The sequence below is a fragment of the Malus sylvestris genome, chromosome 11, assembly GCF_916048215.2.
Source record: "Malus sylvestris chromosome 11, drMalSylv7.2, whole genome shotgun sequence".
NCBI lineage: Eukaryota > Viridiplantae > Streptophyta > Magnoliopsida > Rosales > Rosaceae > Malus > Malus sylvestris.
Genome location: NC_062270.1, coordinates 33,547,144 through 33,564,031, shown reverse-complemented (window position 1 = coordinate 33,564,031; position 16,888 = coordinate 33,547,144). Strand labels below are relative to the sequence as shown.

The following is a 16,888-nucleotide window of genomic DNA, read 5'->3' as shown; positions in this document are numbered from 1 at the left end:
TCTCTCTCTCTCTAAACCTTTCTTTGCTTCCATGTCTCTCTCTCTCTCTCTCTCACTCTCTCTCTCTCTCTCTCTCTCTCTCTCTCTCTCTCTAAACCTTTCTTTGCTTCCATTTACATTGGTTATCATGGTATTGCCACCAAAGAAGGTTCATCACCATTCAAAATGTGTTGCATGTCCCACAAATTACTAGAAGTTTATTATCTGTTAAGCAGTTGTGTGCTAATAACAAAAGTTGGTTTATATGTGATGAATCTCAATTTTTTGTGCAGGACAAGAAGTCAAGGGAGATCTTGTACCAAGGAAAGAGTAGCCCTCATGAACTATTTCACATTCTAGTGGTTACAAAGAATAAAGGAGTGCAACTTATAGTAAAGGATTCTATTGCTTTTTTGGGGAAATTAGTCAAGTCCAATATATGGCAACAAAGGTTGGGTCACCCTTCAAATGAAATAATGGTCAGCATATTGAGAAATTATAATATGTCAGTTGATTTAGATAGTGAAAATAGTGTATGTACTTCATGTATTCAAGGCAAAATGTCTAGAATTCCATTTCCTACTAGGAATGATAGATATTTTTCTCCTTTTGCAAAGTTGCATTCTGATCTTTCACAACAACAAAAGTACCCATTAGTGTCACTTGCAAAAACGACACGAAAAGCCTATTACTGTTGGATATTAGCAAAAATCCGACACAAAATCATGTACTATCGGATAAAAGAACCGACATCATTGCTTGCTTCGCGAAAAGGTTTTTGATGTCAGTAAGTCCCCTTAAACTGTCAAGAAAACGCAAAGCATTTTAAAATATAAAAAAGGACAGTAGTGTTGGTTATAAGTGACATTAAATACTAAAACAGACTGTTAGATAAAGCAGGTTTGTGTCACTCCTAACCGACACCACTAACCATTAATAAATAAAAATAAACAAAGCTAACACTTTCTTCCCGTAGGATAAAGACACATTTTGTCTTTCAAAACTGACAGAAAATATGTTAATAATTAAAAAAGTTATAAAAACGACAATTTTAGTTTTTTAATATATAAAAATAAACAAAACTAATAATTATCTGCCAATATACATTCATAAGAGTTCAAAAGCAAATTTCACCTGTTTATGAGGTCTTCAAATTTTACTCGTTCCCACATGCTAAATTTTGGGTGTCATCTTCCAAATTGTCAAGGCATGATATCTGCTCCATTTCTACAGGTGAATTCATAAAGCTTAGACATGATTGATATATGATGAATTTTTGAGACTCTTCAAAAAGGAATGATTGCTCAAGTAGATATAGTTCTCACATATTATGGTAGTCTCCGTAATCCCCTAGCAAGCAAATCGTTGATGGGTTCCCCTTGAAAGCTTGGTTAGAGAACGCCCTCACCTGCACACGTACTTTAGAACTCAATTCATATATATAGGAAGGAGAGAGAGAGAGAGAGAGAGAGAGAGAGAGAGAGAGAGAGAGAGAGAGAAGAGGGAGAGAGAGTACCACAAAGACCCAAATTTCAATCCCACTGGGAAATCACGAGGACAACAAAGAACTCCCCGAAATCAAATTGAACGGAGAGAAAGAACAACCGAGAGATGAGTAGAATGGCAAGCCAATGAGGGGCAACATATGAGTGAGTTTTGAGTTGTGGGGTTTAAATTTTTTGTTTTAAAGAAAGGGGGAGGAAATTGAATTGCACCCAAGAGGTTTTACGGAAAAAATCTGGAAGAAAAAACCCAAAAATCAACCCCCCTCCCTCCCTCACTCTTTCTCTCTGTAACCATCCCTCAAATCCGCCAATCCCTCCCTTTCTATTTATCTCTCTGTAATTTCCCCTCAAATCCCTCACCGAATCTCTCTGTGTCGGTTTTAATAACACCAGTTCATAATAGTGCGTTTACACCGTCGGATAGAACAAACATTACTATTTTCTGTGCAAAGAATGGCCCACCCAAAATTTAGCACGTGGGAAATTTCTCGCCCATTGCCCTTGGATAAACTGTTAAAAAATCAATTTATTTCGATTAACAAGAAGTTTTAAAATATTTAAAAATAATTATTACTGTCGGGTAGAAGTGACACGATTCTCTTTTTACCCGACATTAACTTTATGTCGGTTGAAGGCGACACGATTCTCTTTTTATACGACACCACCATTTAAAAAGATTAAAAACTATGTCAGTTATAAGCGACATTAACAGTCTTTGTCGGTTATAAGCGACATAGACAACTTATATCGGTTATAACCGACAGTAATTCCAACACTACGTAAAAATGTTGTCGAAAATATCTTATCCGCCAGTATATTATATAAAACCGACACCAACCGCCGACACAATAAGCCACTTTAGTAGTAGTGTTTGCAGTCCTTCTCCAGTCAGATCATTATATGGTTATAGATATTATGAAAATTTTGTGGATGAATATACAAGATACACTTGGATTTTCCCAATGTGCAATAAATATGATGTGTTCTCCATATTTGTGAAATTGTAAAATTTTGTCCTTAATCAGTTTGGTGTCTCTATAAAATGCTTGCAATCAAATGGAGGATGAGAGTACACTATTAACTTGTTTACTAAATTTCTTGCATCAAAAGGAATAATGCAAATGATTTCTTGCCCTTATACCCCTCAGCAGAATGGGATTGCTGAGAGAAAACACATGCACATCATTGAGACTGCCATTACATTGCTGACAAATGTTGCATTACCACTTGAGTTTTGGTACTTTGCTTGTGTTCATTATGTTTATCTCATAAATAGAATGCCTTGCAAGTATCTGTTTATGAATTCACCATACATAATGATTTATAAGAAGTCTCCAGATTTAAGTTTGCTAAGGATATTTGGCACTGCTGATTACCCTTGGTTGAGACCATACAACTCAAATAAGTTACAGGCAAGATTTGTGTTGTGTATATTTTTTGGTTATTCTCAAGGATACAAAGGAGCGATTTGTCATAATTTGGAGAGTAAAAAGTTCTTATTGTCAAGACATGTTATTTTTTTTGTGAAACAGTGTTTCCCAACAAGTCTAAAAGGAATCTGTCTTCTGGTTTAAGTATAGACATTAGTGAGCCAACTCCAAAACATGTTGTTATACCTATTCCAGTTCCATTAATACCTCAACCACAAAGTAGACTTTCTGGGGAATCAGTTTTAGTGTCTGGAACAAATCAACTCATTGATAATATAGCTGGAAATTCATCTCCTTCTCAGAATATTGACAACTATGGATCTATAAAGTATAAACATAATGACAGTTCATCATCAACATGCCATACTCTTTCCACATATCAAGATACTTCTCCTTTGCTTCTTGTCCTTAACCCTGCACAACCACTACTTCAATATTAGCTTTAGGTGGCGGATATTAAAAAATCCTGTCAAATAAATTATATTCGACAAATCATTTAATTACTGGCGGATATTAGAAAAATCATGTCGGTTATATATTTCTGTCAGATATTTACTGGCGGATATCAAAAAAATATTGTCGGTTATAACCGACAGTATTTTTGAAACCTTTTTTTAAATATTTTTGACAGATTCTGGCGGTTTTTAAGTTAATGGTGGCGGTTATAACCGACAAAAATGAAAACTTTATTATTTTAAAATCTCTCCAATGCCATGTCGAATTTCATAAAATCATCCAATCTTTGAATTTAATATTAAAGATTGACATCAAAACATTAAAAGCACATTTATTTATTCACCATTTGTGATGGATTCCTTGATCATCATGTGACCAATACAACATTTCAGTGAACTTCAAATCTCTCCATTTAAACTTTTATTAAAATAATAAATTTTCTTAGGAAACAAATAAAGACCAACGAAAATGATCAGATACTTAAGGAATTGTGATAACCCACATGCATTTGGTTTTGGAGTAAAATCATCAAAATCGAAGCTAAAATAACCGTTAAATTGTTATTTTTCGCTTATAACCATCGAAAACTTTTGTTCTGTTACCTAATTTTTGAATGTTTGTTTTTTGCGATTTTTTACGTATGCGATCTTGGAGTGTGTACCAACAAGTTTGATGGTTAGATTGTTGGAAAAAATTTCGTAGAATGCGTATCGCATCAAAACAATAGATTAAACCAACACTTCGAGTTAATGTTATACTTTCCCATCAAGTATAAAATAAGATTTTGTGGTATCCACTAGTGTAAATATTTTAAATTGAAGATCGAATTCGCTCAATGCATTCTTATAAGGTCGAGGAGTGTAGCTGTAAAAAATCATCAAAATCGGAGCTAAAATAACTGTTAAATTGTGATTTTTCGTTTATAACCGTCGAAAACTTTTGTTTTGTTACCTAATCTCTGAATGTTTGTTTTTTGTGATTTTTTATGTATGTGATCTCGGAGTATGTAAAAACAAGTTTGACGGTTTGATCATTGAAAAAAGTTTCGTAAAATGTGTATCGCGTCAAAACGGTAGATTAAATAAACACTTAAGAGTTAATGTTATACTTCATTTAAGTATAAAATAAGATTTTGTGGTATCCACTTGTGTAAATATTTTAAATTGAAGATCAAATTTATTCATTGCATTCTTATAGGGTTGAGGAGTGTAGTTGTAAAAAATCATTAAAATTGGAGCTAAAATAACAGGTAAATTGTGATTTTTCATTTATAACCGTCGAGAACTTTTATTCTGTTACGTAATATCTGAATATTTATTTTTTTACAATTTTTATGTAAACAATCTTGGAGTGTGTACAAATAAGTTTAACGGTTGGATCGTTGAAAAAAGTTTCGTAGACTGCATATCAAGTCAAAACAGTAGATTAAACAAACATTTAAAGTTAATGTTATACTTCCCCATCAAGTATAAAATAAGATTTTGTGGTATTCACTAGTGTAAATATTTTAAATTGAAGATCGAACTCATTCAATGCATTCTTATAGGGTCAAGGAGTGTAGCTGTAAAAAATCATCAAAATCGGAGCTAAAGTAACCGTTAAATTGTGATTTTTTTGTTTATAACCGTCGAAAACTTTTGTTCTATTAACCTAATCTCTAAATGTTTATTTTTTGTGATTTTTTTTGTATGCGATCTCGGAGTGTGTACAAACAAGTTTGACGGTTGGATCATTGAAAAACACTTCGTAGAATGCGTATTGCATCAAAACGATAGATTAAACAATCACTTAGAGTTAATGTTATACTTCCATTAAGTATAAAATAAGATTTTGTGTTATCCACTAGTGTAAATATTTTAAATTGAAGATCAAATTTATTCATTACATTCGTATAGGGTTGAGGAGTGTAATTGTAAAAAATCATTAAAATCGAAGCTAAAATAACCGTTAAATTGTGAATTTTCGTTTATAACCGTCGAAAACTTTTGTTCCGTTACGTAATCTCTAAATGTTTGTTTTTTACGATTTTTTACATATGCGATCTTGTTGACGGTTAGATCATTGAAACTAATTTAGTAGAATACATATCTCCGTTAAATTTGCCTAAATTTTGAAGTGGGAAAAGTAATTTGTGCTAAATTTTTATTTATGTTTTTCACTTATTGATTAGACAATATTTAGTTTGTGTGATGACATTTTCATTGTACAATTCTCTTTTTATTTATTTATTGCATATTTTACATGGATTATTATCTATTAAACCAAAAATGTAAAAATTATCTATTAAAACAAACAAATTTTCTATTTAATTTTTAAAACATATTCTATTTAAATAAATATTATTTATTTATTTATTAAACCAAACAATTATTATTTTATTTTTAAAAATCGTAACAAAATTTTTGGGGTGAATTTAAAATTTTGGGGGAAAATTTAAAATTTTCAGAGGGAATTTTGGTGACATTTTTGCTGCCATTTTTTTCTGTCGGTTATAACCGACATTAATGAAATGTTTCTGTCGGTTTTTATTTTAAAAAAATGTTTCTCTCGTTTTTAACCGACAGTAATGAAAATTTTCAAAATAAAACCTCTCCATCTCTTCCTTACGCCGGTGCTTCTCCCTTTCTCATTTCCTTCTCCTTCTAGTGAAGCTATCTGTGCATCTTATAATAGTTTTGCCAGGCCTGAGCCGTTTGTTTCTGATGAGCAGAAGGTAGCTGACAAAGATGATGATGTCTACCATTTTATAAGCTACTTGCCTGTCGATGGCGTCCTATATGAGCTTGATGGACTGAAGGAATGACCTATTAGCCTTAGACAATGCCCCAGCGGACAAGGTGACATGGAATGGCTGCAGATGGTGCAACCTGTAATCCAGGAACGCATCGAAAGGTATTCCAAAAGTGAGATAAGGTTCAATCTCTTGGCCATTATCAAGAATATGAAAGAGATGTATACTACTCAGCTCAAGGAACTCCAAAAGAAAAGAGAGCGTATTTTGCAGCAGCTGTCTGCTTTACAGCAAGAGAGAGCGGCTGACGGGGGCAAGTTTGAAGTGCTGAACAAAGCTCTTCGGAAATCAATGCTGGGATCGAGGGTGTCACCGAGAAGATCTTGATGGAAGAAGAGAAATGTAAGAAGTGGAGAACAGAGAACATTCGCAGGAAGCACAACTACATTCCATTTCTGTTTAACTTCCTGAAGATTCTTGCCGAGAAGAAGCAGTTGAAGCCTTTTATCGAGAAGGCGAAGCAGAAGGCAGGCAACACCAGATGAAAGTGGGATTCTGGGGTTATTTTAACATGTTTTCGTGAGGTTACTCGTTTAACTTTGAAGATATTTTGGTGAGACATTCCCCGGAACTAATTTTTTTTTTTTTTTTTGTCTCTCTCTCTGACTTAAAGAATTTTGTGTAGTTTATTTCGGTGGGTTGGAAGCTGTTGGTGGTGGTGCTACGAGCAGATGTCGTCGCTCAGAACGGTTAGCACAGCATTATGGTGCTGATGCTGAAACCCAGATGCGGAGGTGGAGCATAAAAGCAGGAGGAGAAGCAGAGGAGGTACAGATCGAGATAACCCATAAATTTGCTGGGTTTAGAGTTAGATTAGTTATGCAAGCATGGAGTGGTTTGATGGTGAGCTTGCATGTCTGTGTTGTTGTTGTTGTTGGGTTGCTGAAATTAGAGTTGTGAGTGTGAGGATGGTGACGATGAAAGAACGTGGGTGTGGCAGCCATTTTTACAACGTTTTAGAGTTAATGCAGAATTTTTTTTTATTATTAATATATTTGCTGTCGGTTTTAGCCGACAAGAATGTTTTTTATTCTAATTAATAAACTATCTGTCGGTTATAGCCGACAGAATTTCTGACGGTTTTTATACTTTCTGTCGTTTTCATCCGATAGAAATTTCCTTATTTAATTATTATAAATATATATCCTGTCGGTTATAACCGACAAGATTTCTATCGGTTATATAATATTTTCTATCGGAAAATTCATTTCCTGACACTGGCAAATCTGTCGCTTATTATATCCACCACTGCATCCATTTTCTGTCGGATTTTGCTTAAAATCTGACAGTAATTTATGTTTTTTGTCGATTTTTGAACCGCCAGTTATAGATAATTTTGTAGTATTGAACTATAGGCAATTCTCCCTGTGTTTTCTAATTCAAATGAAAGTAGTTCTTCTCATACCTTAGTTGCCAATCCTAGAGAGCACAATATGTAAACAAGGCTGCAAACAAGTGTCATATCTAGAAAAAATATGCAGCATTCTTGGCTTTTTGCCCACAACTAACATCACTGCAACTCTTTGATTCACGTGATGATTCTTCTACTAATGTTGTCTCTAGAGGTTTTTCATTTGTTGCTGATATATATGAGTCTGAGGAACCTAAAACATTCAGAATTGCTTCTTAACAACCACGATGGCAGAAAGCCATGCAGGAAAAATTTGATGCTTTGAAAACACAAGGTACATGGATTTTGGTTCCACCACCAAAGAAAAGGTATATAAGGTTATGAAAAATTCAGATGGTTCCATTTCAAGATTTAAGGCTCGATTGGTAGCTTAGGGATTTAGCTAAGAACAAGGGCTTGACTACTAAGAAACTTTTAGTCTAGTGGTAAGACACACCACAGTTAGACTTATTTTAGCTCTTGTTGCACAACATGGTTGGAATTTGAGACAATTAGACATCAACAAAGCATTTTTGCATGGAGATCTTGAAAATGAAGTATATATAAAGCAACCACAGGGATTTGTAGATTCAAATCATCCAAATCATGTGTGTAGACTTGTTAAATCACTATATGGACTTAAACAAGCTCCCAGAGCTTGGAATGCAAAGTTTACAAGTTATTTGCCAGTTCTAGGTTTTAAAACCTCATTATTTGATACCAGTCTATTTGTCAAAGTGGATGGGGAAGATGTTGCAATCCTTTTACTATATGTTGATGACATAATTCTTACTGGTTCAAATCCATCAAAAATGCAGTTTGTTATTTCAAGTCTTGCAGAGGTGTTTGATCTCAAAGACATGGGTAGGTTAACCTACTTTCTGGGATTACAAGTTACATATTAAAAAATGGTTCCTTGTTTATCAGTGAAGAAAAATATTTCAAGGAATTGCTCAAGAAGGCAGGCATGGAACATTGTAAACCAACTTCAAAGAAGGCAAGAATATGGCAGATCCAAATCAATACAAGAGCATTGTAGGTGCTCTACAATACCTTACCTTCACGAGACCAGACATTGCACACTCTGTGAATATGGTATGCCAATTTATGACAAAGCCCTCTGAGTTACATTTCTTTCTGCTAAAGAGAATCCTGAGATACTTGCAAGGAACATTGCATTGTTGTTTGACATAACAAAGACACCAGATTTTCAACTCAATGCATATTCTGACTCGGATTGGGTTGCTGATATAAACACACGAAGGTCAATCACTAGATATGTGGTATATCTCGGGTGTAATCCAATATCATGGCAGTCTAAGAAACAACCAACTGTATCAAGGAGTTCAACAGAGGCATAATACAAGGCATTGGCACACTATGCTATTGATGTGTATTGGATACTATATGTTCTCAAAGATGTCCATCAGTTTCTATTTTCTCCTCCCTGTCTTCACTATGATAATCTTTCTGCATTGGTACTAAGCTCAAATCTTGTTTTTCATTCACAGATAAAACATTTAGACACGGATTATCACTTTGTTAGAGAAAAAGTGCAGAAATGTGATATGTTGATGCAATACATTCATACTGAAGATCAGGTGGCAGACATACTTACAAAAGGGTTGCATAGCCTAATATTTCTTCGACATTGCAGCAAACTTAGCTAGGTGGCTTAGGGGGTTCCAAGAACACCTAGCTAAGTTTGAGAGGGGGGTAATAATCAATATGTAATGTACTGTTATGATTTGTGGTTATAAGGATTGGATTAGTTTGAAATTAGTTATGAGTGTTGGTGTAAGAAATAAGTTTGTTAGTAGGGTATTATAGTAATTGAAGGAGTAAGGAGGTTTCTATAAAAGCTAAAGTGTACTTGCCATGTATGAGATTATGAAATACAAAGTCATATTTTCAGTTTCATTTTCATCTCTCTCTCTCTCTCTCTCTCTCTCTCTCTCTCTCTCTCTCTCTCTCTCTCTCTCTCTCTCTCTCTCTCTCTCTCTCTCTCTCTCTCTCTCTCTCAACCTTTCTTTGCTTCAATTTACATTGGTTATAAAAAATATCACTAATTGAAGCATAGAATCCTAATTCATATGGTTCAATATTTTAGTTGTTAGGGTATTGGGTTTCAACATAGGCATTTTGGATTCGAAACTCTCCCTACTCTATTTTTTTTTTTTTATGACGAACCCTTCCCTAAATTATTATAATAGCATCGAACTCCCTTCTCTCTTAATAATAAAAAAAATAAAAAAAAGGGATAATCCTAATCCTAAATTATTGACCCTACTTCCATAATCCATAGGTACTGCCTTTTACTTTTCCATATGATGCGCTATGTTAGCTCAATCAGACTTGCCTACTATTTGCTTCTATGTTTCAAAGGATTTAGACTTTCAATTTTCAAAATGAGATTTTTTTAGTGCTAATAACAATTTTCTTCCATAATTAAGATTAACTAAACTTTTCAAAATTTTAACCTGAATGATTTTGGGTGTAACTTATCAACATTCCTCACATGCAGGGGCGGATTTACAGAGGGATCCGGGTGGTCCCGGGACCCTCCAAAGTTCTGGAGAAAGGCTTGAGAGGACCTTCGAGGACCCCCCGAGAATCTGGGCAGTTTGTGCTGGCTGGGTTTATATGCACAATCGACGGTGCAGTGGCTGCAGCTCGCGAAGAAGACGAGTCCTCTTGTTTTCTCTGTTTCTCTTTTAACCTAACACGTTGTCGTTTTTAAAATCTTGACTTTAATAAAACGGTGCGTTGCTGTTTTTTTCTTTTGGGGAAAGATTGCGTAATTGTTTGCTTTCCCTTTTTTTTTTTTTTTTTTTAGATCTGATTTTTTTTCTCCTTTTTTGGGTCAGATTTTTTCTCTTCTAAAACTAAAACCCCACAAACTCCAACATATCTTCACTGTTATATAGAATACCCGTGCCCTGATAATTTTATTTTATCCTAAAACCAAAGCAACTCATCTAAACACTACATTAATGAAATCCTATTTATCGATCAAAAGAGGGTAAAAAGATATGTTCTACCACAAAATAAAATCATGGGTAGTAAATTAAATTCACACAAACTAAATTTTACAGTTTTTTTCAAAGCCTCACCCAAAGATGAACTGCCGTGGGGCATATGCTAGTATTAATTATAAAAACACTTATTAAGGGCAGTTAGATAACCATCTTATTTTTAGTTTTTATTTTTTTTCCACTTTTTTAATTTTGTTTTACGTTTTTTTCTCTACCATAGGATTAAAATTAAACGATGAGTGAACGTGATTTTCTTGAACCCTAGAGTCTAGGAGAACAAGACTTGTGTTGTTTGTACCAACATTTATAAATGAAAGTGATGGTTTAATGTTTCAATGTTGTTTTCATCTAATTTTTTTTTTTTTTTTAAACATTTACTTTAGGACCACCCGAAGTTAATATCCTGGATCCGCCACTGCTCACATGCATGGGTAAAAATTTTAACCTAAATAATTTTGAGTGTAACTTAATCAAGAGTCCTCACATGCATGTACAATCATATCAAAGGCACTCGATCGTTGCCCTAATTTTTTCAGTAATGATTGCCTATCAAAATTCAAAGCTTTCCCTGTACATTGTACAATTTCGACCAACGTTACATTTGAAAGCAGGCTTGACCCCATATCATGATGATGGCCAGTTTTTAGTCCCATTCCCATCTTTGTCCCGTTCCCAACAAATTTGATGAACCTATATAAAGAAATTATGAACTAAGAGCAATTTACTTCAAACATATGTTTGTCTACGTTATCAGATGAGTAAAATTTTGGTAGAGTTGTCTACGCCATATCTCACATTGAGTTTTGGAACGGCATGTGGTTTGACGAAACTAAAATAAGATAAGGGCTTACGCTTTTATAAGAAGTATCATGCTGACCGCTAAACCTTCCGAAGTTTTTGTCCTAACCAAGATTATGGAAGTAAGCGTAATTGCCGGGAAAATTTAAACCAGTGAAATATGAATGTCGAGGAAGCTAATAAAGCTGAAGTCATAAATTCACATGAGCCTATAACTGTAATCAGCAGATACAGCACCATGATAAGCTATAACACCACTTTGATGGGAAAAGCCAAAGCCAATCCAAAGACCACAATGTACACGAACAAAGGAAGCTTTGCCTGCCCATCCCACATCTTGTATTGCCATAATTATTAATAAAAAGGAGCATACTCAAAGAACTTTTAAATATAGAAAAAGATTTTAATGAAAGTGACAATAGACGTGCATAAAATTAACTTTTTTGTCGCTTACATGTAAAGGCTTGATACCTAATAAATATTAAGGGTTCTTAGGAAATAAGCGTAAAAGTGCAAGTTGGATTGTAGTTTATAATTTAGCCCTTAAGATTTTCAGCTCGAAATTTGAAAAGATTGGATGAAAATTGGTATGCATAAATAGATTTCGAAATTTTGAATTTCCGACCTGAAAATTTCTGAAATAGTCCAAACTTTTTAATGAAAAATTATTTTCCATCTTTTTATACTTATTTTTATAAAAGATTATATTAACTAACTCAACTTTTTGTATTTTTATCATGTTCATTGTGAGTTTTAGATACATATTACATTGAAAATGATAAGCCTCATAGTGTACTATAGAATTAATACATTTATACACAAGCATTTATCAAATATTTTGAATATTGGTCTAAAAAGATAAATAAACTTCCCATAAATAACATCTAAAAATTAAAGAAAAGTTAAACCAAGAGCCACCCAAACTCCCCACCAACCTACCAACAGCCATGCACCCGACCCGTCGCAACAACACCATTCAGTCGTCGGCAACGCTCCTCATTGCTAGCGAAACCTCCACTTGTCTAGGTCTTGTATAAACGAAGAGAACAGTGAAAAATGATGATATGGAGGCGTCAATATTTCAACACCAGTGTTCTACTTTTGGTAGTAAATTTTCCATTTTGTATCTTTCGATCTAGCTAGTGCTATAGGTTAGTATAATATTTTCTTTTTCAAAAGGAGAACAGAATGATTTCGCTTCAGACAGTCCATTTTTTCGAAAACCAGAGAATTTATAGTATAATATTAGCGATTGATTATTATGTTGTTTAGTTTCGTGTCAGTTTCAAACGCAAGTGGTAATAGTTTTATGAATAAAATTATTTTGAAACGTACGGAGTTTTCTTTGTCCATAAAACAAAATAATATAAAATTTAGTGAAAGCACACTTACAAGATTTTAGGTGACCTTTCGGGCTGGTTTGGTATTGCTGTGCTTTAAAAAAAAGCTGCTGTGAAAATAAGCGGCTGTGAAATAAATCAGCAGAGTGTTTGGTAAATTTTTTTGTAAAAGTGCTTTTGGAAAAAAAAGTAGTCTGATAGTGGGTCTTTTCATTAAAGGAGCACTGTAACTCCGTGTGCTTTGAAAAAAAGCCAGTTTTCCAAAGCTGCAAATAGCTGCTTCAACTTTTTCTTTGATTTCAGCTTATTCTCACAGCAGCTTCCAAAATAAGCCCTTTTTTTTTTAGTTTACCAAACACCTAAAACCCTCACAGCTTTTTTTCATGGGTGTTTTTTTTTTAAGCACCTCACTCTCAAACCACTCATTCATCTGCCAGAAGAAGAAAACAATTTCGTATAAATGGACTGCAAATAAAACAATTCATTTGAAAAGTAAATTTCCATGTTTTGGACAAAACAAAAATAATTCGACCAAAAGAGGGACATCACAAAAATAATATTTTGTATGTATTAAAGTAAAGAAATTAGTATATATCAGAAACGTAATAAAACCTCCTCAAGCGAACAACTATATATAAATATGGATCTAACCCCTCAACTTAAAAATTATGGAGTCATACATGCAGGTTCATGTGAGCCGTAGATTTAAATCATTGTTCTTATTTACCAAACTAAAACTCATTAGTGATATCATGAAGTTGCGTCTCTGATTTCTATATATCATTTTTTCTGCTTATTTAATTATTTTGTTGCCTTTTCACAATAAAATATGTTCTTTATTATGCTTCACTTTATCTATAGTTAATTGATTACCTATTTAGAACTGTAAACTTTGTTTAGTGATCTTATTGACTACTCTTGGAAGAAAATAAGAACCGAGTGAAAAGTGACGTACGAGGTTCAATCTCGGTGGACATTTTTTTGTCCTTGATGCTATATGGATTACAAAAATAATTAAAAGAATACGTTAACGCTCAATCACTTTTCTAAAAATCTAAGGTTATAAATGATTGGACGCTTAATTTGTTGAGTAATAGTTGGTAATTACTATGGATTGAATCTATTTATAAAAAGGTAGTATATATATCAACATCGCTACGTAATGTTGTTAATCCACATGTAGGCGGATGCGTGTATGGGTCCGGATGGGTCTCAGACCACTCATAAATTCGAAAAAGTGCATATGAGGACCTCTGAGGACCATCCAATGGATTCCCTCTTCCACTACCTACTCAGATCATTGAGTAGTCCTCAGTAATCCTCACAAGCACTTTTTTAGACTTCTAGGTAGTCCCGAAACCATCCGGGTCTATACATGCATCCGCCTCTAGTTGGTATCGGACGAAAATCAAGCCCATGTGTGCGTCATAAATTTCCAAATCCAATTCTCAATTTTCATCGTTTGTGGTAACTAGAAAATGAAATGTTATGGCGATGGAGGTGGAGGGTACTTGAAAGATGCATGTCACTGTTACTAAAGATCAAAATCGATCAGTCGGAATCATGAGCTGGTGGAATATTACACAGTACGTCGGTATAAAACTTGCTGAGTGGTCGGTCCACTAAAAGTGTGTTCACATGCAACTCATGAACTTGGATGTTTTATATGTATCTATCTCTTTGTCCACTTGCAACTAATTAACTTTGGATGTTTCATCAACTTGCACGTGACGACGCGTGATAGATCCGGTACCTTTGATTTGTTTTTTTTTTTATCTGTACCAAGGTAGTGATGTTCACACGCTCCTGTTTATCTTGCACATACCTTTGTTAGTTTTTGTTTATTGATTTTCTTAATTTATTTGAATCGACGGTTGAAAATTAAGAGATATATATGTGAAGTAAAAATGAGTGTATAAATATCACCACCCCATATATATATGCTACCAGGTCCTTTATCCAAATGGATTTTCATTTTTTTGGTAAAAATGAGGACTAGATGTGGTATCCACTCCATCTTGAACTTCAACAATCCAAACCATTTATTTTTCAAATTGCACTTCGTAGATTATCCTTGCCAAATATTGGTCAAATCGTAAAAAATAGTCTCGGATTGAATTGAATTTTTTGTAAGGATGATCCATGAATGATTATTCAAAACATATCCTATTTGAATCATTGAAATTCAATATGGAGTGAGACTCACAACTAGTCCTCATTTTTACAAAAAGATGAAAACCCTTTGGATAAAAGCTCTTGTTAAAAACATGCACATGTAATGAAGATGGTGAATGATGAGGTAAACAATATAATACGCGAGATTAACACTGATGACATTCAGATGTGATATTAGTTGAGATTAAGGTGGTCAATTATAAAAAGAGGATAAAACATATGCTATACTTTATATTAACTCTAAAGAATCAATGAAACCTTGAGTCTGAAGAAATCGAAGAAGAAGTAATAAGGAAAAGAGAGAGAGACGTTTCTGTTTTTCTATGAACAGTGGAAAAATTTATTATTACATGATACTGCTCTAAGTCTCTAAACAAAGCTTATATAGAAACTTATAATGAGCAGATTTACACTTTTACCCTTTCAACAAACTCTAACTGTTTTTCCAACAAACTCAATCTAATCCAAATCCAACAAACTCAATCTAATCCAAATCAATCTAATCCAAATCTATTTGGTTAATACTCCCCCCTTAAACAGAATTGGGATCTCCCGAATTGTGTTTGCAGCACTGAAGAAATAGTTGATCATGACAAGGATGAGGAGTTGACATTGATAGGATCTTGGTCTGCTGCTGTCGGCACTTGCAATGTCGGAGAACATTGTGGATTATCATCAGGCACGCCAACATGAAGATTGGCACAGTGGTGAATGAACACTGGACTATGCAAACCTTTAGTGAACACATCGGCGACCTGCTCATTTGTTGATATGTACTGAACAGCAAGATCTCATTTTTGAACTTTCTCACGGACAAAGTGATAGTCCGTATCAAGATGTTTAATCTTCGAATGGAACACTAGATTAGAACATAAAGCTAGAGCTGAAAGGTTATCACAATGTAAAGTAGGAGGTAGTGTAAGAACTTGATGGACATCCTTAAGAAGAGAACGAATCCAGAATACATCAGCAGCACAATGGGCCAAGGCTTTGTACTCGGCCTCTATGGAACTTCGAGACACCGTTGCCTGTTTCTTTGACTGCCATGAAACCGGATTAGAACCTAAGTAAACCACATAACCTGTAATGGACCGTCTTGTATTAATGTCTGCTGCCCAGTCAGAATCAGAGTAAGCATTTATCTGAAAATCAGAAGAGTGAGTGTATCGGATACCACAGGTTGCTGTATCCTGCAGATACCGTATGATTCGTTTGACCAGATGCATATGTAACTCAGTAGGATTGGTCATATATTGGCACACGACATTGACAGAGTGTGCTATATCAGGCCGAGTAAAAGTAAGATATTGCAGGGCTCCAACCAGTCTTCTATAGTGTGTAGGATCAGACAATGGGGTTCCCTCAGTTGTAAGTAATTGAGAGTGTGGTTTGGAAGGTGTTGAGGTTGGCTTACAATGCTCCATTCCAGCCTTTTTCACTAATTCCTTCGTATACTTTGACTGATTCACAAACAAAGATCCATCTGCATTATATTGAATCTGAAGACCCAAAAAATATGTCAACGTGCCCATATCTTTTAAATCAAACACATCTGCAAGATTGTCAATCACAAATTGAATCTTCACAGTATTGGACCCAGTCAGAATGATGTCATCAACATATAACAGAAGCAAAATAACATCACTCCCATCAGCTTGCACAAACAAACTTGTATCAGACATCGAAGTTTTAAACCCGAGAGCAGGTAAAAAACTAGTAAACTTGGAATTCTAAGCTCTTGGAGCTTGTTTCAAGCCATATAAAGACTTCACCAATCTGCACACATGATTTGGATGGTTTGGATCCACAAACCCTTGGGGTTGTTTCATATACACTTCTTCTTCAAGCTCGCCATGTAAAAAGGCATTTTTAATATCTAACTGTCTTAAACTCCAATGAAATTGTGCTGCCAATGCCAAGATAAGTCGTACAGTTGAATGTCGAACCACAGGGCTAAAGGTTTCTGAATAATCTACCCTGTGCTCTTGA

General features: G+C 34.5%; 1 protein-coding gene and 1 pseudogene across 1 annotated transcript; one reads left to right on the top strand and one right to left on the bottom strand.

Moving 5' to 3' along the window:
• The first annotated feature begins 5,936 nt into the window (after positions 1–5,936).
• LOC126590413 (ubiquitin carboxyl-terminal hydrolase 2-like) lies at positions 5,937–6,743 on the top strand (annotated as a pseudogene).
• An 8,947-nt stretch (positions 6,744–15,690) lies between these two features.
• Positions 15,691–16,581, bottom strand: LOC126590412 (uncharacterized mitochondrial protein AtMg00810-like). Its single transcript, XM_050255877.1, has one exon. The coding sequence runs from the start codon at positions 16,579–16,581 to the stop codon at positions 15,691–15,693; it is 891 nt and encodes a 296-aa protein (XP_050111834.1).
• Positions 16,582–16,888: the final 307 nt, after the last annotated feature.